The sequence below is a fragment of the Hyla sarda genome, chromosome 3 (genome assembly GCF_029499605.1).
Source record: "Hyla sarda isolate aHylSar1 chromosome 3, aHylSar1.hap1, whole genome shotgun sequence".
Classification (NCBI taxonomy): domain Eukaryota; kingdom Metazoa; phylum Chordata; class Amphibia; order Anura; family Hylidae; genus Hyla; species Hyla sarda.
The window spans coordinates 185,701,489-185,728,506 of record NC_079191.1 but is presented as its reverse complement, the minus strand read 5'-3'; the positions used below and the strand labels follow the sequence as shown (position 1 = coordinate 185,728,506).

Below are 27,018 nucleotides of genomic sequence, written 5' to 3'. Positions count from 1 at the left end.
TGTTGCAAACTCCGAGCACGCCCTTTGGCTGTCCGTGCATGCTGGGAGTTGTAGTTTTGCAACAGCTGGAGGCACACTGGTTTAGAAACACTAAGTTAAGTAATAAACTTTCAAGTGTTTTGCAACCAAACTAAGTGTTTCCAAACCAGTGTGCCTCCAGCTATTGCAAAACTACAACTCCCAGCATGCATGGCCTGTCAGTGCATGCTGGGAGTTATAGTTTTGCAACAATTGCAACAGCTGGAGGCACTGAGGTAGGAAACGGACAATGTTTCCCAACTAGTGTGCCTCCAGTTGTTGCAAAACTACAACTCCCAGCATGCCCAGACTGCCCAGGCATGCTGGAAGTTGTAGTTCGGCAATATCTGAAGGATCAGATGTTGCCGAACTACAACTTCCAGCATGCTTGGGCAGTCTGGGCATGCTGGGAGTTGTAGTTTTGCAACATCTGGAGGTCCACAGTTTGGAGACCACTGTATAATGGTCTCCAATCTGTGCTCTTCCAGATGTTAGAGAACTACAACTCCCAGCATGCCTGGACAGACTGAGCATGCTGGGAGTTGTAGTTTTGCAACATCTGGAAGAGCAAAGATTGGAGACCATTATACAGTGGTCTCCAAACTGTGGACCTCCAGATGTTGCAAAACTACAACTCCCAGCATGCCCAGAAAGCCAAAGGCTGTCTGGGCATGTTGGGAGATGCCGTTTTGAGACTCCCAGAGGCAGCAGTGAGATCGCTTTACTGCTGCCAATGATCTCACTGCTGCCAATGAAGATGCCGCACTGCTGCCGGAAACTCACCTCCGGGATGCAGTGCCGTCGGGACCGCCTGGAGGATGTCGCTCGCGCCGGGACCGCTCGGGACACCGCATGGCCGGGTAAGTGACGTCGGGGGACGGGTCAGGGACACTTAGCAGAGCAGAGCAGAGCACTCACACACCGCGCTGCTAAGTATTCTGATAGCAAAACGCTGCTATCAGCTAGTCAGATTTGACCAGCTGATAGCAGCGATCGCTGGGGGTGGGGGATGAAACCCCCCGTGGTCGCATGGTAAGATGGCTGGCTATCAGTGATAGCCACCATCTTACCGGGCGCTGCGGGATGCCGCGAGTAGCGGCAAAAATGTTCATGACGTACCTGTATGTCATGGGTCGGGAACACCTTGCCACCCATGACGTACAGGTATGTCATAGGTCGGGAAGGGGTCAATATCCACCCTCTGTTTCCTATCATTGAGCCAGTTACTTACCCACTTGTAAACACTAAAGAAAATTAGTTCAAACTCTGTTTAATGAATAAAATGTATAACTTACAAATATTACAAATTACCTATTAAAATATAAGTATGAGGCTTTTCTTTTTTTTTTTTTTAAGTGTGTATTTAAGTAGTAATACCAAAATGTGTTTTATTATAGAAGTAGTATGTAAATTAATAATCATGGACATTTAGCAGTACATCATTGCTACTATAAACATTCACTTCTATGAAAGTCTATACTGAATAGATGTACAGTACCCTTGAACCCGAACATCATGTAACATGCATTGCCGCATGCTTAATGGAAATTTTTAAATGTACCCTTAAAGGGGTACTCCGACCCAAGACATCTTATCCCCTAACCAATGAATAGGTTATAAGATATCTCATCGTGGGGATCCGGCCGCTGGGAACCCCAGCGATCTCCGGGCAGGTGCAGCGGTGTTCATGAACACACAAACTAGGAGCTTTCGTGTTTGTAATGTCAAGCTATGTCCCCTCCATTCAATGGGAGAGGGCGTGATGGCTAGTACATAGAGGATGTGGTCGACCATCATCCGGCACAGAGCAGATAGGGGATAAGATGTATGTAAGATTGAAAGCTCATTTGTATTTGTACCCGTAAAACGTTGTAGAAATTTCTAATTTTTACTTCCTTATTTTACTGTTTTTTGGACCGATTTTGTTATTCTGATCATTACTTCTCGCTGTCAGCTGCAAATATTGTCCATGCTCTTTATTTTAATGGCTGTTAGGAATTACCAAACTGACAGTCACTTTTCCATAGATTTTAATAGAACACATTGGCTCAGAGTTATCAATCTGTGTGAGAGAAATACTGGAGTGATTTTCTCATTACAAATAATCACAGCTCAGCTAACAATGTCATTGGTTGCTGTGGAAAAATCTCTTTACTTTTTCTGCCACACAGATTGACAAATCTGGATAATTATTTTTTTTTAAATAACAATGATTTTTGTACTTAATTTAATGGCTCTATTTAAGTAAAAATGTCTTCTAATTTTTCAATGTGGGAACATAGCCGTAACATTTTAAAAATACTAATTTTAGACAAATAACTACTGAGACTATGTTTACATACTTTTTTGGCCTTTTTTTGTTGTTGATTTTAACCCCTTAATGACCACGGACGTAAATATACGTCCTGATGAGGAGGTACTTTGCGCACCAGGACATACAATTTTGTCCTGTACATGACCGTAAGCATCAGAGCGGTGCTCGCGCCATGTACTGCAGGTCCCGGCTGCTATCAGCAGCTGGGGACCTTCCGGTAATGGCGGACATCAGCGATCGCACTGATGTCTGCCATTAACCCCTCAGATGACGTGATCAATACAGATCACTGCATCTGCGGAAATGCGTGTCTTTAAAGGGTTATCCACCATAAGGTGATTTTAGTACGTACCTGGCAGGCAGCTATGGACATGCTTAGGAAGGATCTGCGCTTGTCTTGGGGCTAAATGGCTATGTCATGAGATTACCATAACACTGTGGCTTGTTTTTTGTGAACTAGTATTTCCATTTTTCTCCCTCCCACACATCAGCCACCCCACCAATTGAAACATAAATGAGCTGCATCCATTCAAACACCTTTGGTTTTCAATCAGGGTGCCTACAGTTGTTGCATTAGTTGCAGATTGATCCCTCTCCCACCAAGCGATCGCTCCAACCATTGAAGCAGACAGTCATCAGCTGACTAGTGAGTCAGGTCTCGGCTGCATTGCAAGCTGGGAAAAATCTGAGACAACAGTAATTTTGTATGCTGATAAAAATAAAAATTGGAGTGAAAATCACAGAATAATTGTGAGAAAACCGTCACACACAGGTACAGACCCTATATAATGAACTACACTAACTTTATAGCCCCTGTAGCATAGTCAAATAAAAAATCCTGGAATACCCCTTTAAATGGATTATCGGTTCGCCCGCAGCGCTGCCGCAGGGATCTGATCATCTAAAATAATGGCCGGAGGTCCCCTCACCTGCCTCCGGCCGTCTTCAGGGGTCTTCTGCTCTGGTCTGAGATTGAGCAGACAAGAGAAGAAGATGGCCGTTAATACTGATCAGTGCTATGCCCTATGCATAGCACTGAACAGTATTAGCAATCAAATGATTGCTATAGATAGTCTCCTATGGGGACATAAAAAGTGTAAAAAAAAAAAGTTAAATTTTTTTTTTTAAAAAGCCTCCCCCGTTAAAAATTTAAATTGTCCCTTTTCCCCATTTTACCCCCAAAAAGAGTAAAATATAATAATTATTAAACATATTTGGTATCTCTGCATATGTAAATGTCTGAACTATTAAAATATAATGTTAATGATCCCATATGGTGAACAGCGTAAACATAAAAATGTTAAAAAAAAAGTTCAAAATTGCTGCTTTTTTGTCACATTTTATTTAAAAAATTATACAAAGTGATTTAAAAATATCAAAAAGTACAGGTCACGGCACAAAAAACGAGCCCTCATACATGCCCATGAACGGAAAAATGAAAAAGTTATAGGTGGTCAAAATAGGGCGATTTTAAACATACTGATTTTGTACAAAAGTTTGATATTTTTTTTAAAGCAGTACAATAATAGAAAAGTATATATAAAGATGGGTATCATTTTAATCATATTGACCCTCAAAATAAAGAAAATATGTCATATTTTACCGTAAAGTGTACAGTTTGAAAACAAAACCATCCAAAATTTTGAAAATTGTGGTTTTCATTTAAATTTCCTCAATAAAAAAATATTTTTTGGGGTTTGCCGTACATTTTATGGTAAAATGAGAGGTGTCATTACAAAGTACAATCAGTCACGTAAAAAAAGCCCTTATATGTGTCTGTGGATGGAAATATAAAAGAGTTATGGATTTTAGAAGGCGAGGAGGAAAAAATGAAAACAAAAAATAAAATTGGCCTGGTCCTGAAGGTCAAAATGGGCTTGGTCCTTAAAGGGGATAAGATGTCTAGGGGCGGAGTACCCCTTTGAGAGCGTACCATTTCCATAGTGTGCTTTGTTTGGTGATTCCCCCATTTGGTGCCGGTTCATGTCTTCTTTATTACCACTCACTGGACATTTGTATCTATCTACCCCATTTAGCCCCCCTCCTGCACCAAAAAAAAGAGAAAATTGAAGGAATTGTATACTTTTTGAACTTATTTTAGATTTATGCAAAAGTATTTGTAATGTTAGTAACTTATATTTTAAATCATACTGCATTGTATGTGAAAAATCTTGATGTTGAACTATGTATGCCATGCAGAATATGCAGCTCAAGACATGTCCGCCTCAGTCATCCTCAATAGTAATCCTGTAGTTGCTATCACAATTCCCTGCTATCTCATGAGTGACATTATTTTAATATAAACTAAATGTACTCGTTGGTTGAACTCTAAATTTACATTAGTGTGAGACCTTTAGTATATCTAAATGAGTTTCATTTTAAAGCCATACAAAAGTTTAGATTTGTGAACTATATGTGATGATTCCTAATAATGTAAACACAGTTATCATTGTGACCGCCTTACTTTTATTTCTTTCTTATCTGTGTCAGAGTGCTATGCTCTTCAGAGCTTATGAAATCAAAACAACTACTTACCTTCAATTCAAAATAATCTTTTGCTGACTATGAACGGCAGTAAAATATTCTGGTGAACTTTCTATTAAGAATAATTTATCATGTTTCCAATGCAATTTTACAAAATGTTTACCATTAAAATTCAGATTTATGAATGCTGGACAAGAATAATAACATATCCCTAGATGTTATAATTGTAAAATGTATTTAGGGCTATTTATAAATAAAATTCTCTGCACATTATAGTGTAAGCACCCTCTAATGGTAACTGCAGGAACCCAGAATAGCTATGGGACCCTATGTTTTTAGAATACATGCTTTGATTAGTGAAGAGCGGCATTGGCTATATTCGAATTTGCGATATTTTGCAAATGTATAGACGAATATTCGTCCTATATTCGCGAATTTCACATATTCGTTATATTCGCACATTCGAGGAAGAAAACAGTGAGGGGGTGGGCAACATTACTATTGGTTGCTATGAATGTTGTTAATAACCTCTGACAAGTGTATTTGCATCATTCTAATTGGCCCACAAGGGAAAAGAAGGAATATGCGAATATGCGCATATGAGGAATAAAGTGAATATTCATAATTTCGAATATATAGCGAATATACTATCAATATTCGCAAATTCGCGATATTCACGATAAAAATTTGAAATGTGAATATTCACGCCCAACACTAGCTTTGATCCTTTTTTACTTAAATGTTTCCTTTGTTTTAGGACTATAGTGATACTTACAAAGCTCAAAGGCAGGAAAAATAAAGATTGAAACAATAATTCAATAATAATGCTTAATTCATCAATTTATGGAAGCATAGTTTGTGTAATGGGTGTATCTGGTTCTGGCAGAAGGGTTAATTTATCCTGTGTTTGGCTGATGCATTCTTCATTGCTGTGAGAACACCAAAGCCAATCAGGGGGCTTAGATGACAATTATCCCTCTCAGTCTTTTTTGTACACCTGTTTCTGTCATGTGCTGTGCCTTAATACTGTATATTCTGACCATCACTTGTCCCATGTCTATGTTTCTGCTTACTGGTTCTGTATTGTGACATTCTCACTGGTACCGACTTGGCTTGTTTGACTCTGATTTGATGTTTTTTGTCATTCCCTGTCTATCTTTTTGCGATGATGTTGTTAGTTAACCCTATTGTTTGTTTCTGACTTCTGTACTGTAGTTCTCTATTACTTTAACTTTATTGACTAGCATAGGAGCTGACACCATGGTTGGGCTACACTATTAAAGAGGTGGATATCCCATAAGATATCTGTATAACATGTGTATGGATGTGTGTATATTAATCTACAAATGGTACCTTCTTTACCTTTGCTCATGTTTTAACATATTCCAAACTGTGTATGTGAGTGATCAAAGCATTTCACTTAAATATTTGGATTTTAGGCATACTTTGAAAACTAGGCCGTGTATGTAAAAAAAGGTAAACAGTGTTGGAATCAGCTTCACCTGCACTATAAGCCTGTACTGGCAAGGTAAAGCTGATTCCAAACTCCCTTGTACATGACCAGCCTAAAGTAGCTAGGTAAACAGTAATAATGGCAAAACGGTAATAATGGCAAATACATGACAAGTTTTATTGTATGAAGAACATGGTCTGTCTATTGATTACTTTTTTTTATTCTACTTATACTTCCTTGCAAAATAACGCATGTGTGTTTTCTTTTTTTTATTATAGGACAAAATTGTGGAGGATTAGTACAAGGTCCAAATGGTACGATAGAAAGTCCTGGGTTTCCACATGGATATCCGAACTATGCTAACTGTACATGGATAATAATCACTGGAGAAAGAAATAGGATACAACTATCATTTCAAATATTTGCACTGGAGGAAGATTTTGATATTTTATCAGTTTTTGATGGACAGCCTCAACAAGGAAATTTAAAAGTCAGGTAGGCCTTCATTTATAATAGAAAATGTATTTGTGCTGCATATGTTTAATATTACCAGCTTATGTCTGTGGAGTAGATACGATTAAATAAATGTGAAACATTCAGTAAACTTCAGTTAGAAAATATCAACACTAGTGTAGATTTATGGTTTTCTTTTTGTATTTTTTGTGAAACTGGTCTTACATGGAATCTACAGTAGATTCAATTGTAAAGGTTTTTCTCAAATGCATATTGTTATAAAACCAACGATTTCCATATGTATTACTAAAAAAATTGGTTTTAAGGTTTTATTTTCATATTAGCAGAACAATTTCACAATCTAGTTATGCTCACCTTAAGAGAAGGAGGTGATTTTGTGACAGGTTAATTTGCTAGAGTAGGCTATAGCTGCTTATAAATCATCTCCAATAAGTTTTATAAAAATGTATATACACTGCTAAAAACTATAAAGGGACACTAAGATAACCTATCCTAGATCTGAATGAATTAACTAATCATATGAAATACTTTCGTCTTTACATAGTTGAATGTGCTGACAACAAAATCAATCAAAAATTATCAATGGAAATAAAATTTACCAACCCATGGAGGTCTGGATATAGAGTCACACTCAAAATCAAAGTGGAAACCCACACTACAGGCTGATCCAACTTTGATGTAATGTCCTTACAACAAGTCAAAATGAGGCTCAGTAGTGTGTGTGTCCTCCACGATCCCATATGACCTCTCTACAATGCCTGGGCATGCTCCTGAGGAGGTGGCTGATGGTCTCCTGAGGGATGTCCTCCAAGACCTGGACTAAAGCATCCACCAACTCATGGACAGTCTGGGGTGCAACGTGGTATTGGTGGATGGAGCGTGACATGATGTCCCAGATGTGCTCATTCGGATTAAGGTCTGGTGAATGGGCGGGCCAGTCCATGGCATCAATGCCTTCCTCTTGCAGGAACTGCTGACACACTCCAGCAACATGAGGTCTAGCATTGTCTTGCATTAAGAGCAACCCAGGGCCAACTACAAAAGCATATGGTCTCACAATTGGTCTGAGGATCTCATACCTAATGGCAGTCAGGCTACCTCTGGTAAGCAAATGGAGGGCTGTGTGACCCCCCCAAAGAAATGCCACCCCACACCATTACTGACCCACCTCCAAACCATTCATGCTCCTTGGCGTCTCCAGACTCTGTCATGTCTGTCATGTGCTCAGTGTAAACCTGCTTTAATCTGTGAAGAGAACAGGGCGCCAGTGGCAGCTTTCCCAGGCACCTGAAATGTGCCATTCAGAAGCCTGGGAAAGCTATGTGTGAAGCAGTGTTTTACAACCAGAATGTTGCAAAACTACAAGTCCCAGCATACCCAGACTGCCTTTAGCTGTCTGGGCATGCTGGGACTTGTAGTTTTGCAAGATCCTGGCTGCAAAACACTGTGTAAGAAGGCAGCAGACGTGGGAAAGTTACGCAATTTGCGTAACTCCAATTGAACTCCAATTGGTTGGGAAACGCTGATATATATATATATATATATATATATATATATATATATATGTATATATATATATATATATATATATACACATCAGCATTTCCCAACCAGAGTGCCTCCAGCTGTTGCAAAACTGTAACTCCCAGCATGCCTGGACAGCAAAAGCCCTGCTGGAGGTTGTAGTTTTGGAGGCATCGTGTCCAAGAAAGGCAGAGTGCCCCCTCCTCACCTTTCCAATCCCCTGCTGTATGGCTGTCACTGTATGGTCCGGCCACGCACATGACGTTATCAGCAGACGCAGCTCCTATTACACAGCCGGCTTGACAGTGACAGGTCCTGGGAGAGGAGGAGGACGGAACTACAGGCGCTCAGGCGGGGAGAGCTGGTATGTGCGGCCGGATAGGCTGGGGGGAGAAGAGGAGCACGGAGAGGCCAGGGGAAGGGGAGAGGGGTGAGTAGAAGAAGTAAAGCACGGAGAGGCTGGGGGGAGGGGAGAGGGGGGTAAGGCAGAAGCGGAGCACGGAGAGGCTAGGGGGAGGGGGGAAGAAGAAGCGGAGCATGCACAGGAGCCAGCTGGGGAAGATAACATAGGTCCCGAAGCAGCCGACAACACAGCAGCTGCTTCGGGACTTCTATAATATGGTGCCCGCACACTCTTGTGACGGACATGGGCTTTGTTCTGCGCATGACATACATGCGCAGAACAACCATAATGTAAGCGAACGGAACGTCTCCCGTACCAGCTTGTCTATGTACAAACATTGCCATAGAGCAAGTGTGCTGGTGTCGTGAAGTGACGTCAGCGCACTTGCTCTGGTAATGGCAGCCCCCATAACACTATTTTACATTAAAATATTCCAAAAACTAACATAAAAAAAATGTAGATAGCATTAACTAGGTATTTAAATTCCAATAAAATTATAAAAAAATATGTGACACTTTCCCTTTAACCACGTGTGTGGCTTGTAGACTATGTTTCATGCTACCACTAGAGTGAAAGCACTGCCAGAATTCAAAAGTGACCAAAACATCAGCCAGGAAGCATGGGAACTGAGAAGTGGTCTGTGGTCACTACCTGCAGAACCACTCCTTTATTGGGGGTGTCTTGTTAATTGCCTATAATTTCCACCTGTTGTCTGTTCCATTTGCACAACAGCATTGTCAATCAGTGTGATTGACTTGGAGTTACAATTACGGGGGGGTGCCCTGATCGCAGCCAGGGACCCCCTCCCCCCCCCCGTAATTGCGGACACCCGCGATCCCGTGGGTGTCCGCCATTAACCCCTCAGATGCCGTGATCAATACAGATCACAGCATCTGCAGCATCGCGGTCACTTAAATGGATGATCGGATCGCCCACAGCGCTGCCTCGGCGATCCGATCGTCCAGCATGGCAGACGGAGGTCCCCTCACCTGGCTCCGCTGCCTTCCCAGCGTCTTCTTCTCTGACCTGTCTTCCTGCAGACTAGAGCAGAAGATGACCGAAGGCTGATCAGTGCTATATCCTATACATAGCACTGAACAGTATTAGAAATCAAGTGATTGCTATAAATAGTCCCCTATGGGGACTATTAAAGTTTAAAAATAAAAGTAAAAAGAGTAAAAAAAAATAAAGTAAAACAATTTGAAAAAACCCCGCCCCCAATAAAAATGTAAATTGTCCCATTTTCCCTATTTCACCCCCAAAAAGTGTTTAAAAAAATATTTTATATACATATTTGGTATCGCTGCATGCGTAAATATCTGAACTATTAAAATAAAATGTTAATAATACCGTACGAAGAACGGTGTGAACGTAAAAATAAAAAAGTCCAAAATAGATCCTTTTTTTATAACATTTTATTCCCCCAAAAAAATTATAAAAATGGATTAAAAGTTCTATATAAGAAAATATGGTATCAATAAAAAGTACAGATCACGGCGCAAAAAATTAGCCCTCATACCTCCGATTATACGGAAAACTTAAAAAGTTATAGCTCTTAAAAATAGGGGGATTTTAAACGCACTAATTTGGTTAAAAAGTTGGCGATTTTTTTTAAGCGCAACAGTAATAGAAAAGTATGTTATGATGGGTATCATTTTAATCGTATTGACCCAAAGAATAAAGAACACATGTCATTTTTACCCTAAATTGTACGGTGTGAAAACAAAACCTTCCAAAATTAGCAAAATTGTGGTTTTCTTTTTAATTTCACCACACAAATAGTATTTTTTTGGTTGCGCCATACATTTTATGGTAAATTGAGTGATGGCTTTACAACGGAAAACTGGTCATGCAAAAAACAAGCCCTCATACTAGTCTGTGGATTAAAATATAAAAGAGTTATGATTTTTTGAAGGCGAGGAGGAAAAAACGAAAACGTAAAAATTAAATTGTCTGCGTCCTTGAGGCCCAAATGTGCTGCGTCCTTAAGTGTTCCCTTTATCTTTTTGAGCAGTGTATTAATAGGACAATTCAAGATATTTTAGAAAAACAGATGTAAAATAATGTAAGCCATTTTTCAATCAATTTATATCCCACAAAAAACATATTGAGTCCAGGAAATAATATTTTTTCTGACCAAATATTAGTAAAAAAAACTTCATCGATTAGTATACATGTGAATAGCATTTTGTTTTGGTATGGTTTCTTATATATGTACTAACAAATATAATTTTGATAAAAAGCAATTCATTAATATTTTGTGTTATAATAATTTTATTATGTTGAACACAGCAGGGATTTCTAAAAGAAGGGGTGTATTTATAGCTTACTTCCATCGCAAAATGGTTAATCCTCATTCAAAGTATTTCTCCAGGCAAAAAAAGTAAAATACCGGTTCAGATTGTTTGAGAGCATAGGAAATACTGAAAATGTCAACTGCAGTGATTGACATTTTACATACCGAATATGTGGTTCTATGAGAGGATTGGAGCGCCCAACAGAGGGTCATTTTTTTCCTGTCTAACTTTGTTGTTAGGGCTATCATAATCTTTAGCTATGGTAAGACTGGAATGTGGAATTATGCTATCTTTTGGCTAATCATACATCTCATTATTTGCAGCACACTAAAGTGTTGTGTACATGCAGCCTAACATATCCATGAGATGTGAGCTCCTCTGTCTCCTGCTTCTGATTGACATCTTTCTGCCTAATACTCTTTATATGGAGAAAGCAGTCAGCCAGTCTGCTAAGTAAGTCCACGGCTCATGAATATGCAATGCTTAAAGGGGTTATCCAGGAACAGAAATACAGAGATACTATCTTTTACAAACCGCTCCCCGTCTGTCTCCAGGTTGGGTGTGGTTCTGCAGCTCAGTTCCATTGAAGTGAATGGAGCCAATTTGTAAAGCCTCACCCAACCTGGAGACAGACATGGAGCTGTTTTTGAAATAAATTAGATGTGTTTTTCTATTTCTGGATAACCCCTTTAAAATCGATAAATCTTCTACAAAGCTGCAACTAAAAGGATGCCAGTTTAGCCAAAATAAAGCATATTTCCACATACGTCAAAGAAGGCTGAAATCAGCATGCATGTCACTACTTCATGTTGTCCTTAGAATGGCCATTATGAAGGACGTAACATATCCTATTTAACCAAAGGGCGTAGCAACACTTGTATGGCCTATGGCCAGGCTTGCCAACCATCTGTTCATTCTAGACTAGTTCAGAAAATCGGGGATGTTTTCCAGTGCCTTTAAAAAATGATTTGTCTCTGACATTTTATGAAGTTTGAGAAGCTTGTTCAGGTAATAGGGATAACATTTATTTTATATTAAAGTTCTCAGGAAGTCCTGATTATATATTCAATGGTATTCTGACATATACATCAATCACTTACCTTATTTATCAGTCATTTTGTTTTACAGTCTTGTCCATAAAAAATGTCGTCTCTCAGTGATCCTTGGATAAATTGTCTAGAAAAGTAAGATTGGCAAACCTGCCTGTGGTCAAACAAAGCATCCACACCCACTTGTGTAATATACAAACACAGTAAAGTGCATACAAAGTCACAGAATCATTCATTGCAATCCATGTACAGTGTTTCAGGTTAGTCGACTCATTTGGGCAGAAGATAGTATCATCACTCTTTTTATTTTACGCTCTCCGGGAATGTAATATTTTTGCTGCATTGTTTGGTTATCCTTATATAATGCTAAGTTAATGTGGTAAGTTTGAGTGCTGTTTTACTATACAGTGGTCCCTCAACATACGATGGTAATTCGTTCCAAATGAGCAATCATATGTCGAATCCATCGTATGTTGAGGGATTCGTGAAATGTAAAGTATAGGAAGCTGTACTCACCTGTCCCCGCCGCTCGCGATGGTGTCCCCACCGCTCCCGATGGTGACCCCGGTCCTCTGCTGTCTTCCGCAAGGCCTTACTGGGCCTGCGTAGCGATGTCATTACGCCGCTGCGTACGCCATTCCTATTGGATGACGTGCGCTGCAGCGTAATGACGTCATTGGAGAGGGTCGAGAAGACACCGAAAGACCAGCGCTGGGCCCGGAGGGAACCCCGGAGCATCGTGGAGGCACCACACAGGGAACATTAAGCTGCCATCCGGCAGCAGCTTAAGCATTTTGCGCTGCCGGATAGCACTTAATGCGATGGCCCCGACATAAAAAAGCATTGTATGTCGATGCTGACATCAACATGCGATGGCCTCTGAGAGGCCATCATATGTCGATTTGATCATATGTTGCGGCCATCGTAGGTCGGGGGGTCACTGTATGTTCAATTACAATGATTTGAATCATAATGTGTCAATGGATTTTGCTAAGTCATTATTTTAGTTCTTTATTTACAAAGAAAAGTAAAAAATTTATCTACAATATAAGTTAAAATAAACTCATCATCACACTAGTTGTATCTCACAAAAAAAAATATTCTAGACTGCAGACATATCACCAGAACTATGGCATGTGATGAATCTGGATGGATTCCAACCAGATGCATAATCATACGTACAAGTGCAGGCAATTGTACAAAAAATAGCTGTTGGAATGGCTCCAAGTTTCTTAAGTGTGTTTTCAAGGTCTATAATGGAAATGAGTTCATTGTTCTACTTGCAACAATAAAGATCTCTTGCTAGGAGATTTATAAAAAATATATATTTATTTATTTCTTTTTTTGCTAAGTGCATGATCATTTTGTTTATTTCATATGAACCCGTTCCTTTTTGCTACATGGCAATAAACAAGCTTTTACCTTTTTGCAAAGATCTATTGTCTTAAGGTAGTCTCTTTCAATATCCCATCTATTAAAGTATTTTAAAATATTTTTCTTAATTGACATTGTTATTATCTTTCCATAAACAATAAAAGCTATGAAATGTTGTTCACTTGAGAGTTTTAAGTGCTGGTTTTATTGTTGCCACAGATAAACGCATGAATTCACAAATCTTTTTCTGTGTGTATTATCTCTTGTTAAAATGTAGCTCCCTAAGGGAAATACAGAGTCCATACCCTTGCAGGAAAAATACGGATCTCAAGCAAAGGAGAGGATTATGTACAAATCTGTAAAAGCCACCTGTATGAAATAGATTACTTTGGCATTGGCAAAGAGTCTCAAAGAAATTCATGGTGATTCATTGTTTTATTTCATACAGGGCTTTTACTGACATCTGAATATGTTTTCTGCTGCCGTTACCAAAATAGCAAAAAGAGATTTTCTTTTCAAAGGTCTATGTAGTAATATAGATGTTTTCTATACAGTTTATGTTCGAAGTAAAAAGGTTAATGACAAAATATTGGAAGTATATAATCTCTAATCCATCTCCCTTTATCACTCTACAGCTTATATCTACAAAAATATGAATGTATCTATGAAGAATGTAGGCACTCTAGAGATATTTCAATTACACTGTAGTAATATTGTGGGTATGCTTTCATGTTAAAACTTGCACAAGATGCTTTACCAACTAGGCTGTTTGGTCTGAGTTGCTAAAAGATAGAGATGTTTAAGTGGGAAGTCCATTTGGTATAATACAGACAGGAATGTGGCAGCTGTACAGGGCCCTTATTCTCAAAATAGCCCCTCCGACATCCAGTTCTTGGGGAATACCACCTTCAACTGTATTAATTTAAACGAATGGTAAAGCTGCCCTAAAAGTTGTAACTGTTATATTTGTTTTTTTTCCTGCAAAAATTCTGTATCCAAATTTATTTTGCAGAATTCAGCGTTTTTTTCTCCACATTTTCAAAATCCGTGCTGAATTTTCTGCAGAGTTTCCTTCAGAATTTTGCAGGATTCCTCAGTACACTTATAAAAGTGGGTGCATAATGGATCTGCACATTCTGTGCTAATTTTGCACTTTCCACAGAAATTCAAGCCCCATTGACTTCAAAGACAAGAATGATATTTTTGCAGAATTTGCGCAACAGATAGTTTGCTGTGAAAATTATGCTGTGTGAATGGGTTAGCATAATCCCAATGAAGTGTGAATGGGCAATTAATTTACTGCGGAATTTTCATGCCATGTGAACATAGCCTAAAACTTTTTAGTTATATAGAAGCAAGAATGTATGATACATAAAACCACGAGACATAATCATAAAATAAAAACTTAGAAAAAAAAGAATACAAAACTAAAACCTATACCAGGATGCAATTAAGTTTAAAACAAGAAACAAACTCAGAATTATCAGTGATTTATTAGGAATTTGCCTCACCCCACCTTGTCTGTGCTCACATGACTGTTCTTATTAGTCTATGAAAAGTGGTTTTGATGCTTAAAAAGGTGCGTTTTATTTTATGTTCCTTTTTCAATGCAAAAGACAAGAAAACTGTCGGAGAAGACAAGAAAGACTTTTATCACCAAGCACAGCTAGACTATAGAGTACAAGACTATATCCAAAGAACCTGACATTATTAGTTTGAAATGGTATTATGAACTTTGCTACTTCCAAGATGTGGTGGAAAGAGTAACATTGGTGAGACATCCCAGTGAAAGTTGGTTCAATATGTGGCACCACCAACTTAAATAAACCACAACAAAGGCTAAGTTAGATAAATCTGGACGGGAGAGATTGTTGTCTACCTGTACTGTATACCACACACTAAATAAAAGTCAGCTCTAGGGGCCAAAGGCCAAGGAGGGCCCCACTTCTTAAAGAAAGGCATAAAAAGAGTGAACAAACCAGAATTCTTCAGAATAATTATCTAAGGATAGATTAAAGTAAATTGGGGGTATGTTTATCAAACCTTGTGTAAAGGATCAGCGGAACAGACACCCATAGCAACTAGTCAGATTCCAAATTTTTATATTCAGAGGCATTTTTAAAGGAAAATTAATCTGTTGTCAGTTACTTGCACTAACCTTTCAGTACAAACAGATCCCGTTCCATGCTTTGGTTCTTCCGCAATGTTCCACCATATCGTCTGTTCCAGGGCCAACTTGGGGCATGGGCAGAGCTTTGTGACGTCACCAATGCTGTTTGCTAGCAGTGGGACCCAGCAGAGAACAGTGACGACGTCACAAAGCCCCGACTATGCTCCAAAGCAGCCCCAGAACAGAAAACATGGTGGAAGATTGCAGAATAACCAGACTACGGAAAGGGACCAGGTAAGTATCATTGTCATCAGTGTTGATTTGCACTACAAATTTGTACCGAAAGGATACTGCAGGTGAAAATTATGACAAATTTCCTATAAAAATAAAAGCTGGAAATTGATTGCGAGGGGCAAAAAATTATGTTACCTTTATTCTGTGGGTTGGTAAAGTTATTGTGATACCCAATTTATATAGTTTATTTTATGTTCTATTTCCTTTCCAGAACAAAATCCTTATTTTTCTCTTTTTTGTGTTGACAGCTATAAATTTTATATTTTTTTACACGACTGCATTATGTGAGGATTTATTTATCTGAGACAAGATATACTTTTTATTGGTAGCATTTTTGTGATGCATGTTACCTTTTGATCTTTTTTTTTTCTAGACCAAAATTCGCTAATCTTGTGCTTATTTTTTTTTTTTACTAAACAGTGTTTACAGTGCGGGATAAATAACATTATATTTTCATTTTAAAAGTTATTATGGTTGTGGCAATACCTTTTATGTATAATATAGGGCTTTATTGGGAAAGGGGCATTTATTTTATTTTTTGTACACTTTATTTATTGAAAACCATTTAATTTTTTATACTTTCCCTTTTTTCCTGTTATACTATGCTGAACATTTATACTGCAGCACAGTATAACTGTCTGTATTACACTGACACTCAGCATGTGAGATTTCACCTATGGCTTGACCTCACAGGCTGTCATACTTGGCAGACAAGATGCCTTCACCATTGGGTCACCTTTTTTGGGACAGGCTGAGCCCCTCCCCCTGTCAATCTCATAGAAGCCGTGGTGGTCAGCATGATCGCTGCTGTGCAGCAATAACGGTGAGTCTTTGCTCCTGATAACAGCTATTTCTCACTGTGTTAAAATGGCAGGACGCAAATATACGTATAATCGCACGTCCTAGAGCAGAAAGGGGGTTCTCTGTTTAAGTACAAGTTCTATAGCATTTTTTATTCTGTATCATTATTTTGATAAGTAGGTGATGTTGCATATTCAGACATTGTATTTTCAGGTACTGATTGTTTAATATTACAATGAACAAAAAAAAACATGATAAAAAATACTTACAGTGTCATTTCAGCAGAGAACTCAGAATAAAGCATACTATCTTAAGAACTTTCTTCAAGGTCCGATAACCACATAAAGAATTTAATGCAGCATGCCTAAGGACACAATTATTGTGTAAAACTGTATTAAAATGGACAAAGGCACAAATGGCACTTATATAAGCCAAATAAAATATGTACTAAAGGTATACAGGCATATATGAATGTCATAGCTAGAGCATTATTGTTATATGCTTAAAAAACGCTGAATGTAACATTAATGTCACAGTCATGTAGGCGCTAGAAAATAATGAAAAATCAATCAATCATCATGGGGGCATGGAGGCAAAGCAAATCCAAAAGATTAATGATGTTTTATGCTATTATTCCTGTGATTTCTTTAGCTTCATTACATGACACTCATTGTTTTCAAAACTGGATTGGTCCACACAGCACTAAGGTCCAGAGAAATTATAGAAAGAAAACAGAAGGAAAATTTCAGTTCAAATTACCTTTATTATACTGTGAGTCATAGTAAAGATTAAAATAATTGACAGGAGTGATTATTGGTATGTTTTTATAAACTTGTTTATATAAATACATAGCAAGTACCTTCAGCATGTAAAAGAACAGTCTATTAACAGAATTTATTATTGGAGGCATTTGCTGAATCCTTGGAGATTGTAGGACATTAATGATGGATAAAACACAAAAAGATAATTCATGTAACCTTCTGAGGAAAACTGTACCCAACTATACTATCAACCTCCAGTCCATGTAGGTACCATTCAGATACAAGAAGAATAGGTTGTAATATCTATTCTATCTATCTGTCTGTCTGCCTACGTTTCTATTTATTTATCCATTTTATTATGCACACAAATAAAATGGCACATTCTCTCTAAAATAGGTAAACTAAAAATAACCAAACTAAAGTTATTTTTTTTATTGGTTCATGCACTGTGATAAATAGTCTGTAGCCTACCTTGGGCTCATAATAAAACCCCACAATTAGACAAGTGTTTTTCCTATAGCCTGCCTTGGACTAATAATAAACCCTCCATAGTAAGGAAACTGCTATTTTCAGGAGATATATAGCATAAGGCCACAAAAGGGGACAATAAGGCACAAAGTGGCACAGATAGGTTTAGCAGAACTCTCAATAACACAGTTCAGACAAGAGTCCAGATGTACTTGCAGTATACTAGAGCAGCAAATAAAAAAATTAAAACATGACAATCTCAATTCTTTTCTAGGTAGAAGGCATGGTTACTCAATGCACATTTCAGATGTCACTCTGGCTCACCAGGGATTTAGGTTAGAATTTTCACTCTGGGATGCTTTCATTGGCGTGGCAGATGTGCAAAAGAGGGGAAGCTCCTTGTGAATCCTTCATCTTTGATGACTTGGCTCCAACTGGCCTTAACGTTCTAACTGGTTGTCTCAACACTGCCTACTTCTTGGTCTTGGCTCTTCCCAGATTGCTGTATACATAAGAGAGAGCTTCTCCTGTTGGCTTGACAGTAATCCTGTGGTGTTACAAGACAATACAGTAACTGTTTTTGCCACACCACTGTGCCTTCAGGGGAGAGGAATCCAGGAGCCTGACAGTACACTTGTTACCAGGCTAAACCCCCTTGACTGTGGACTCTTACCCAGATAACTAAGAACCAGAGTAACAGAAACTGCTTCTCTGCTTCTATTGTAAACCCAATTATTCTACTTGTTTTAAATTTAAAAAAATGTTCTAAAAATCAAGAAGATCTTTATTATGTGTCAGCTTTCTCCAAAAATACTCCTCTTCTGTGTCTGCTTGTTGCTGGATATATAACATTTAGTGTTTTTTTTCTTTTACTGGGGTATAAGAAAGCTAATAATAATAATTTCCTTCTAGGCATCACTTTTCTACAGAATTTTGCTTGCATGTCTCAAAGAATTGTGCTAACGATTTGACGTGTAGTATACATTATGTATATAAAGTAACCAACTTGTTGGAATCAGAAAACACACTTCCAATAATTTTTTGCTCACATTGTAAATTTTAACCTCTTAACGACATAGGATGCAAAAGCATGTCCTGCTGTCCTGGTATTTAACGCACCAGAATGTACATTTTATGTCCTGTACATGGCACAAGCGCCAGAGCGGTGCTCACATCATACACAGCAGGTCCCGGCTGCTCTCAGCAGAAAAAAAAATGTAATCAACATATTTTGTATTGCCACGTGCATATATCAAAATATGTTTATAATCCCGGTGAATGGCGTAAATGTAAACAAAAAAGTCCAATATTGCTGTTTTTTTGTCATCACATAAAAAAAAAAAAAAAAAATAATAATAATAATAACAATAATAATAATAATAATAATAAAAAGTGAGTAAAAACTTACATATACACAAAAGAGGTAATGATATAAACTACAGATCACAGTTAAAAAACAAAAAAAAAAGCCCTCATACAGCCCCATATAGAGAAAATAAGAAAGTTATAGGTGGTCAAAATAGAGTGATTTTGAATAGAGATGAGCGAATTTTTGAAAAATTTGATTCGGCCGATTCGCCAAACTTTCAGAAAAAATTTGTTTCGGTCTAAATTTATTTGCGGCAAATCTGTATTAAAATGGCTATTTCTGGCCTACAGAGAGCCTAAATAGGGGTTTTGAACACTTTTCCTTACTGTAACACGCATATAGTGTATGCTGTGCTAGTGAAATAATACTGTTATTCAGTACGACATGCAGATTAGAGGCGTCGCTATTAGAACCACTGTCGCAGAGTGGCACAATGACAGAGCGTGAAGGTGGCATCAGTATGAGGAGACCATAAAGTGGCTGAATGACACAGCGTGGAGGTGGCGACAGCATGAGGAGACCATATAGTGCTTGAATGACACAGTGTGGAGGTGGCGACAGCATGAGGAGACCATATAGTGCCTAAATGACACAGCCTGGAGGTGGCAGCAGCATGAGGAGACCATAAAATGGCTGAATGACACAGTGTGGAGGTGGCGGCAGCATGAGGAGACCATATAGTGGCTGAATGACCCAGCCTTGAGGTGGCATCAGCCTGACGAGACCATAAGGCCTCACAATTGAAATGATTAAAGATATTTTTTTTTTACATTTAAATTGAATATTTCAAATAAATGAACTTAAAAAGTTTAATTTATGTGCCAGCAGCATGAGGGGACCACATGGCGATAGAGTAACAAAGCCTGGAGGTGGCAGAAGCATGAAGATACCATTTAGTGGCTGAATGACCAAGCCTGGAGGTGGCAAAAGCCTTACAAGACCATAGGGCCTCACGAGTGAAAAGATTAAAGATATTTTTTAACATTTAAATTAAAGATTTCAAATAGATGAACCTAAAATGTTTTATTTAATGTGCCAGCAGCATGAGGAGACCACATGGCGGTACAGTAACACAGCCTGGAGTTGGCAGCAGCATGAGGAGAGCATAACATGACTAAATGACACAGACTGGAGTTGGCGACAGCAAGAGCAGACCATATAGTGGCTGAATGACACAACCTGGAGTTGGTGACAGTATGACGAGACCATGTAGTGGCTGAATGACAGCCTGGAGTTGGTGGCAGCATGAGGAGACCATATAGTGGCTGAATGACACAGCCTGGAGGGGGCAGAAGCATGAGAAACAATATAGTTGCAGAATGAGACAGACTGGAGCTGGCATCAGCATGAGGAGCTTCTCATTCAACATATTCACCTATATTCACATATATCTCCTGACAGATATGAATAATTCAAATTTAGCATATAAATTCTAATGCACATTAAGGGATTGGATGAGGTTATGTAGCTATGTATTACTAAGGTACTCATTATCATTTAAATGTTATTGTGTTTTTTTTTGTTTTTTTTTACCTTGAGCTCCTTATCTGGTTTATCAATAAATTTTTACAAAATATCTAGTGATAAATATATGTCTTCCTTCCAATTTGCATTAAACCATTCAATTTTGGATTTGAGGACATCAAACTGCAAGTATTGTTTCCAAATTAAAATATTTATTCAGAGTACTTCCTATCAGGCCTAATAACAAGTTACCCTCCTCTTGTATTGTATTTTAATTTTCTTAACAATTGTTAAAAGTTTCTTCTTTTTACAAAGTTTGCTCAATAACTAATCGGCGCTGCTACTTTGAGTCATAGCAGATGTAAATACTGCAATTCTATTATTAGTACAGTGGTCCCTCAACATACGATGGTAATTCGTTCCAAACGAGCCATCGTTTGTCGAATCCATCGTATGTTGAGGGATTCGTGCAATGTAAAGTATGGGAAGCTGTATTCACCTGTCCCCGCCGCTCGAGATGGTGTCCCCGGGCCTCCGCTGGGCTCTCCACTGTCTTCTCCGGTCCTCCGCTGTCTTCTTCGGTCCTCTGCTGTCTTCCGCAAGGCCTTACTGGGCCTGCATAGCGACGTCATTACACCGCTGCGTACGCCATTCCTATTGGATGACGTGCGCAGCAGCGTATTGACTTCATCGGAGAGAGCCGAGAAGACGCCGGAAGACCAGCGCTGGACCCGGAGGGCACCCCGGAGCATCGTGGAGGGGTAAGTAATATTTACCGCACCACACAGGGAACATTAAGCTGCTATCCGGCAGCAGCTTAAGCATTTGGCGCTGCCGGATAGCACTTAATGAGATGGCCCCGACATAACAAAGGATCGTATGTCGATGCTGACATCGACATGTGATGGCCTGTGAGAGGCCATCCTATGTCGATTTCATCATATGTCGGGGCCATCGTAGGCTTTAATATAACTGGTTTCTAAAGGATATGCTAAAGCATACTTACCATCTGTTGTTCTATATACCTAAATCCCTAGCGGCTGATGAAGAAGTGTGGAAAAAAAAATCTATACAGTAAGACACATTCTCTGAGCAATTAGAATTATTATTTTTTGAATCAGCTATAGTATCTGTTGCTATGTATTATGCAAAATGGAGCTTCAAAGTATTCTTGACGAGTGAACTTTTATCATTTCTATTTTGCCTCGAGAGTCTATAAATTTTGTGATATTTAAAGCTTTCAAGCTCAAAATTTTTATCAACCTTAAGCACGCCGCACATTAAATCAATTAGCCCTGGTATGTGTCAGCAAAACATTATATTCTATTCAGGTTTTAATTCTGCTTAACTAACGGCTAAATAATGCAAATTGCAACTTTACAAACATGATTTTCCTCTGTAGCTGTATATTTTAAATAGAAGACTAAATGAAAGAGAACTGGAAATGTAATTTTCAAATACCATGATCAGTTTTAAACACAGCATCTGAGGGGTTAATGGTGGACAACAGTATGATTGCTGATGTCCACCATTACCAGCGGGTCTTTGGCTCATAGCAGCCGGGACCTGATAGCAGCCGGGACAAGTGCAGATCCTGTGCTGGCTTCATGTACTAGAACACCAGGACATACATTTATGTCTATTGTTCATAAGAGGTTAAATACATATGAGGTAGAAAATACGTGTGTGTTAAAAGCAGATACCAATCACTAGTAATATATTTTATGAACAATCTGTCAGTATCAGATATTACAATAAAAATACATTGCCCCCCCTCCCCCATTTGCCGAAAAGCAGCATGACAAATGAAAAGAGGTCTTTATTTATGATCCGGTATGTAAACAAAGCCCTAAGACATGGCCAAATTCTAACCACTATAACAAATTTAGTTTTCCTTCATTGGAGATGTGTTAGGGCTCATTTATTGCATTGTGATCTGTAGTTTTATTCTTACCATTTTTGGGTAGATGGGCCTTTTTATTTTTTACATAGGCAGGCTGTATCAATAGTATAATCCTACATCCACGGAGGCCTAGTAAAGGCCTCATACTGCCATGACAATGGATTAGCTACCCGCAGTTGCATTACAGGGAGACAAATTGAGCCACTGCACCACCAGTGACATGTAGCAAAGCAGTCAACTGCAATGCCAGCAATGGTTCTGAAAGCATCAGTATAGAGTGGGCTTGAAACTTGAGCCAGTTTCATACACCTTTAACAGCCCCATGACAAAATTAATGGGTAGTTAAGACCGAACCGGAGTGACTGCTGGTATCTATCGGCAGGCACCCCACTCAACCCCCCCCCCCCCCATGTCGGCGATCGGCGCAAATCGCAAGTGAATTCACACTTGCGATCTGCGCCTATTCCGGGTAATACGGGTCTATAGTGACCCAGTGACCCGGAATATAAGGGGGATCGCGGTTGTCTAAGACACCTACGATCCCCCTGAAGGGATAAGAGTGAGGTGGCAGGGGTGCCACCCCTCCTATCCCTGCTATTGGTGCTCAGAAGCGACCATCAATAGCAGATCGGGGTGGGGGGTTAACTTTAGTTTTCCCCATCCTGCCCACCCACAATAGGCGGGCAGAACGGGGAAACAAAGGGGACCGGGTGCCGGAGTCCACTTACCCGTCCGGAGGCTGCGGGCGACGGTGATCGGCGGGCGGCGATGTCGTGCGGCAGAGGAGGACGGCTCCCTGGATCGTACGGAACTGGTAAGTTGATCTGGAGGGCTACAGTCTGAGACCACTGTAAAGTTGTCTCTACACTGTAGCCCTCCAGATGTTGCAAAACTACAACTCCCAGCATGCCCAGACAGCTGTTTGGGTATGCTAGAATATGTAGTTTTGCAACAGCTGAGGGGCTACAGTTTGAGACCACTATACAATGGTCTCTAAACTATATCCCTCCATATCTTGCAAAACTACAACTCCTAGCATGCCCACATAGCTGTTTGCTCTCCGGGCATGCTGGGATTTGTAGTTTTGCAGCATCTGGAGGTCCACAGTTTGGAGATCACTGTGAAGTGGACTAGAAACTGTAGCCCTCCAGATGTTGCAAAACTTCAAATCCCAGCATGCCCAGACAGCAAACAGCTGTCACGGCATGCTGGGATTTGTAGTTGCCTACCTCCAGATGTTGCATAACTACATCTCCCAGCATGCCCTTCGATGATCAGTACATACTGGGAGTTGTAGTTTTGCAACAGCTGGAGGCACACTGGTTGGAAAATACTGAATTAGGTAACAGAACCTAACTAAAGGTTTTCCAACCAGTGTGCCTCCAGCTGTTGCAAAAGTACAACTCCCAGCATGCACGGTCTGTCAGTGCATGCTGGGAGTTGTAGTTTTCAAACAGCTGGAGGTTTGCCCCCCCGCCCCATGTGAATGTACAGGGTACATTCACACAGGCAGGTTTATAGTAAATTTTCTGCTTCAAGTTTGGGCTGCAGCAAATTTTTCGCCATAGCGCAAACTCCTAGCGGGAAACTCACTGTAACCAGCCATCACGAATGCACCCTAAAAACACTACACTACACTACACAGAATAAAGGGTAAAACACAACATATACACCCCCTTACACTGCCCCCACCCCCCAATAAAAATGAAAAACCTCTTGTACGGCAGTGTTTCCAAAACGGAGCCTCCAGCTGTTGCAAAACAACAACTCCCAGCATTTCCGTACAGCCATTGACTGTCCAGGCATGCTGGGAATTTAGCAACAGCTGGAAGCACTCTGTTTTGCAATCACTCGCGTAGAATACCCCTATGTCCACTGCTATGCAATCCCTAATTTAGTCTTCAAATGCGCATTGCGCTCTCTCACTTTGGAGCCCTGTCGTATTTCAAGGAAACAGTTTAGTGCCACATTTGGGGTATTCCCGTACTCGGTAGAATTTGCAGTACAAATTTTGGGGGTCTTTTTCTCCTTTTACTCCTTATTAAAAGGAAAAGTTGGGGGCTACACCAGCCTGTTAGTGTAAAAAAAAAAGATAATTACACTAACATGCTGGTGTTGCCCCATACTTTTTATTTTCACAAGCGGTAAAAGGAAAAAAAGACCCCCAAAATTTGTAACACAATTTCTTCTGAGAACGTAAATACCCCAAATGTGGTCATAAAATGCACTGCGGGCACACAACAAGGCTCAGGAGTGAGAGCTCACCATGCACATTTGAGGCCTAAATTTTTTTGCACAGGGGTGGCTGATTTTACAGCAAAAAACGCAAAAAACAGCAATAAACGCAAAAAAAAATAAATACCCACATGTGACCCCATTTTGGAAACTACACCCCTCACGGAACGTGACAAGGGGTATAGTGAGCCTTAGCACCCCACAGGTGTTTGACGAATTTTCATTAAAGTTGGATGGGAAAATGAAAAAATTAATTTTTTTTCGCTAAAATGCTAGTGTTACCATACATTTTTCATTTTCACAAGGAAAAATAGGAAAAAATGCCCCAAAAATTTAACCCCATTTCTTCTGAGTAAGAACATACCCCATATGTGAATGTAAAGTGCTCTGCTGGCGCACTACAATGCTCAGAAGAGAAGGAGCGCCATTGGGATTTTGAAGAATTTTTTTTTCCGGAATTGAAGGCCACGTGTGTTTACAAAGCCCCCATAGTGCCAGAACAATGAACCCCCCCCCCACATGTGACCCCATTTTGGAAACTACACCCCTCATGGAATTTAATAAGGGGTACAGTGAACATTTATGCCCCACAAGTGTCTGACAGATTTTTGGTACAGTGATCCGTGAAAATGTGTTCCAAAGATCTGTCAAACGCCAGTGGGGTGTAAATACTCACTGCACCCCTTATTAAATTCTGTGAGGGGTGTAGTTTCCAAAATGGGTTCACATGTGGCGGGGATTCCACTGTTCTGGCACCACGGGGGACTTTGTAATTGCACATGGCCCCTGACTACCATTACAAACAAATTCTCTTTCTAAAAGCTCAATGGCGCTCCTCCTCTTCTGAGCATTGTAGTTCACCAGCAGAGCACTTGACGTCCACACATGGGGTATACTCAGAAGAAATGAGGTTTCAAATTTTGGGGGTCATTTTCTCCTATTACCCCTTGTAAAAATTTAAAATTTAGGGAAAAAATTGCATTTTAGTAAACAAAAAGTCGTCAAACACCTGTGGGTAGTTAAGGCTCACTGTACCCCTTGTTACTTTTCTTAAGGGGTGTAGTTTCCAAAATGGTATGCCTTGTGGGTATTTTTTTGCTGTTCTGGCACCACAGGGGCTTCCTACATGCGACATGCCCCCAAAAATCATTTCAGCAAAATTTGCTTTCAAAAAGCCAAATGGGACTCCTTCTCTTCTGAGCATTGTATTTCGCCCACAGAGCATTTTACGTCCTAATATGGGGTATTCCCATACTCAGAAGAGATGGGGTTACACATTTTGGGGGGCATTTTCTCCCATTACCCTTTGTAAAAAAAATAATTTGGGGAAAAACTGCACTTTATTGAAAATTTCTTTTTTTTCCATTTACACATCCTATTTTAACGAAAAGTTGCCAAATACCTGTGGGGTATTAAGGCTAACTGGACCCCTTGTTACGTGCCTTGAGGGGTGCAGTTTCCAAAATGGAATGCCATGTGTGGTTTTCTGCTGTTCTGGCACCATAGGGGCTTTCTAAATGTGACATGCCCCCCAAAAACCATTTTGGCAAAATTCACTCTCCAAAATCCCATTGTTGCTCCTTCCCTTCTGAGCCCTCTACTGCGTCCGCCGAACACTTGACATACACATATGAGGTATTTCCTTACTCGAGAGAAATTGGGTTAAAAATTTTGAGAGGCTTTTTCTCCTATTACCACTTGTAAAAATTCAAAAACTGGGTCTACAAGATTTTTAATTTTTTTCCTTCACTTTGCTGCTTTTACTGTGAAACACCTAAAGGGTTAACACACTTACTGAATGTCATTTTGGATACTTTGAGGGGTGCAGTTTTTATAATTGGGTAATTTGTGGGGTATTTCTAATATGAAGGCCCTTCAAATCCACTTTAAAACTGAACTGGTCCTTGAAAAATTCCGATTTTGAAAATTTTGTGAAAAATTGGAAAATTGCTGCTGAACTTTGAAGCCCTCTGATGTCTTCCAAAAGTAAAAACATGTCAACTTTATGATGCAAACATAAAGTAGACATGTTGTGTATGTGGATAAATGTATAATTTATTTGGAATATCCATTTTCAGCAGAGAGCTTCGAAGTAAAAAAAATGCAAAATGTAAATTTTTTCATCAAATTTTGGAATTTTTCACCAAGAAATGAAACAAGTATCGACAAAATTTTACCACTAACATAAAGTAGAATATGTCACGAAAAAACAATCTCGGAATC

The 27,018-nt window shown here is 39.4% G+C and overlaps 1 protein-coding gene across 3 annotated transcripts in view; it reads left to right on the top strand.

Annotated features, from left to right (window-relative positions):
- Positions 1–27,018, top strand: part of CSMD1 (CUB and Sushi multiple domains 1) — a 1,887,231-nt gene that overhangs the window by 312,499 nt on the left and 1,547,714 nt on the right. For all 3 annotated transcript variants that reach the window (XM_056565713.1, XM_056565712.1, XM_056565715.1), the window contains exon 2: positions 6,548–6,764. In XM_056565713.1, the coding sequence (XP_056421688.1) occupies positions 6,548–6,764 (217 nt within the window). The remainder of the gene's footprint in view (positions 1–6,547; positions 6,765–27,018) is intronic.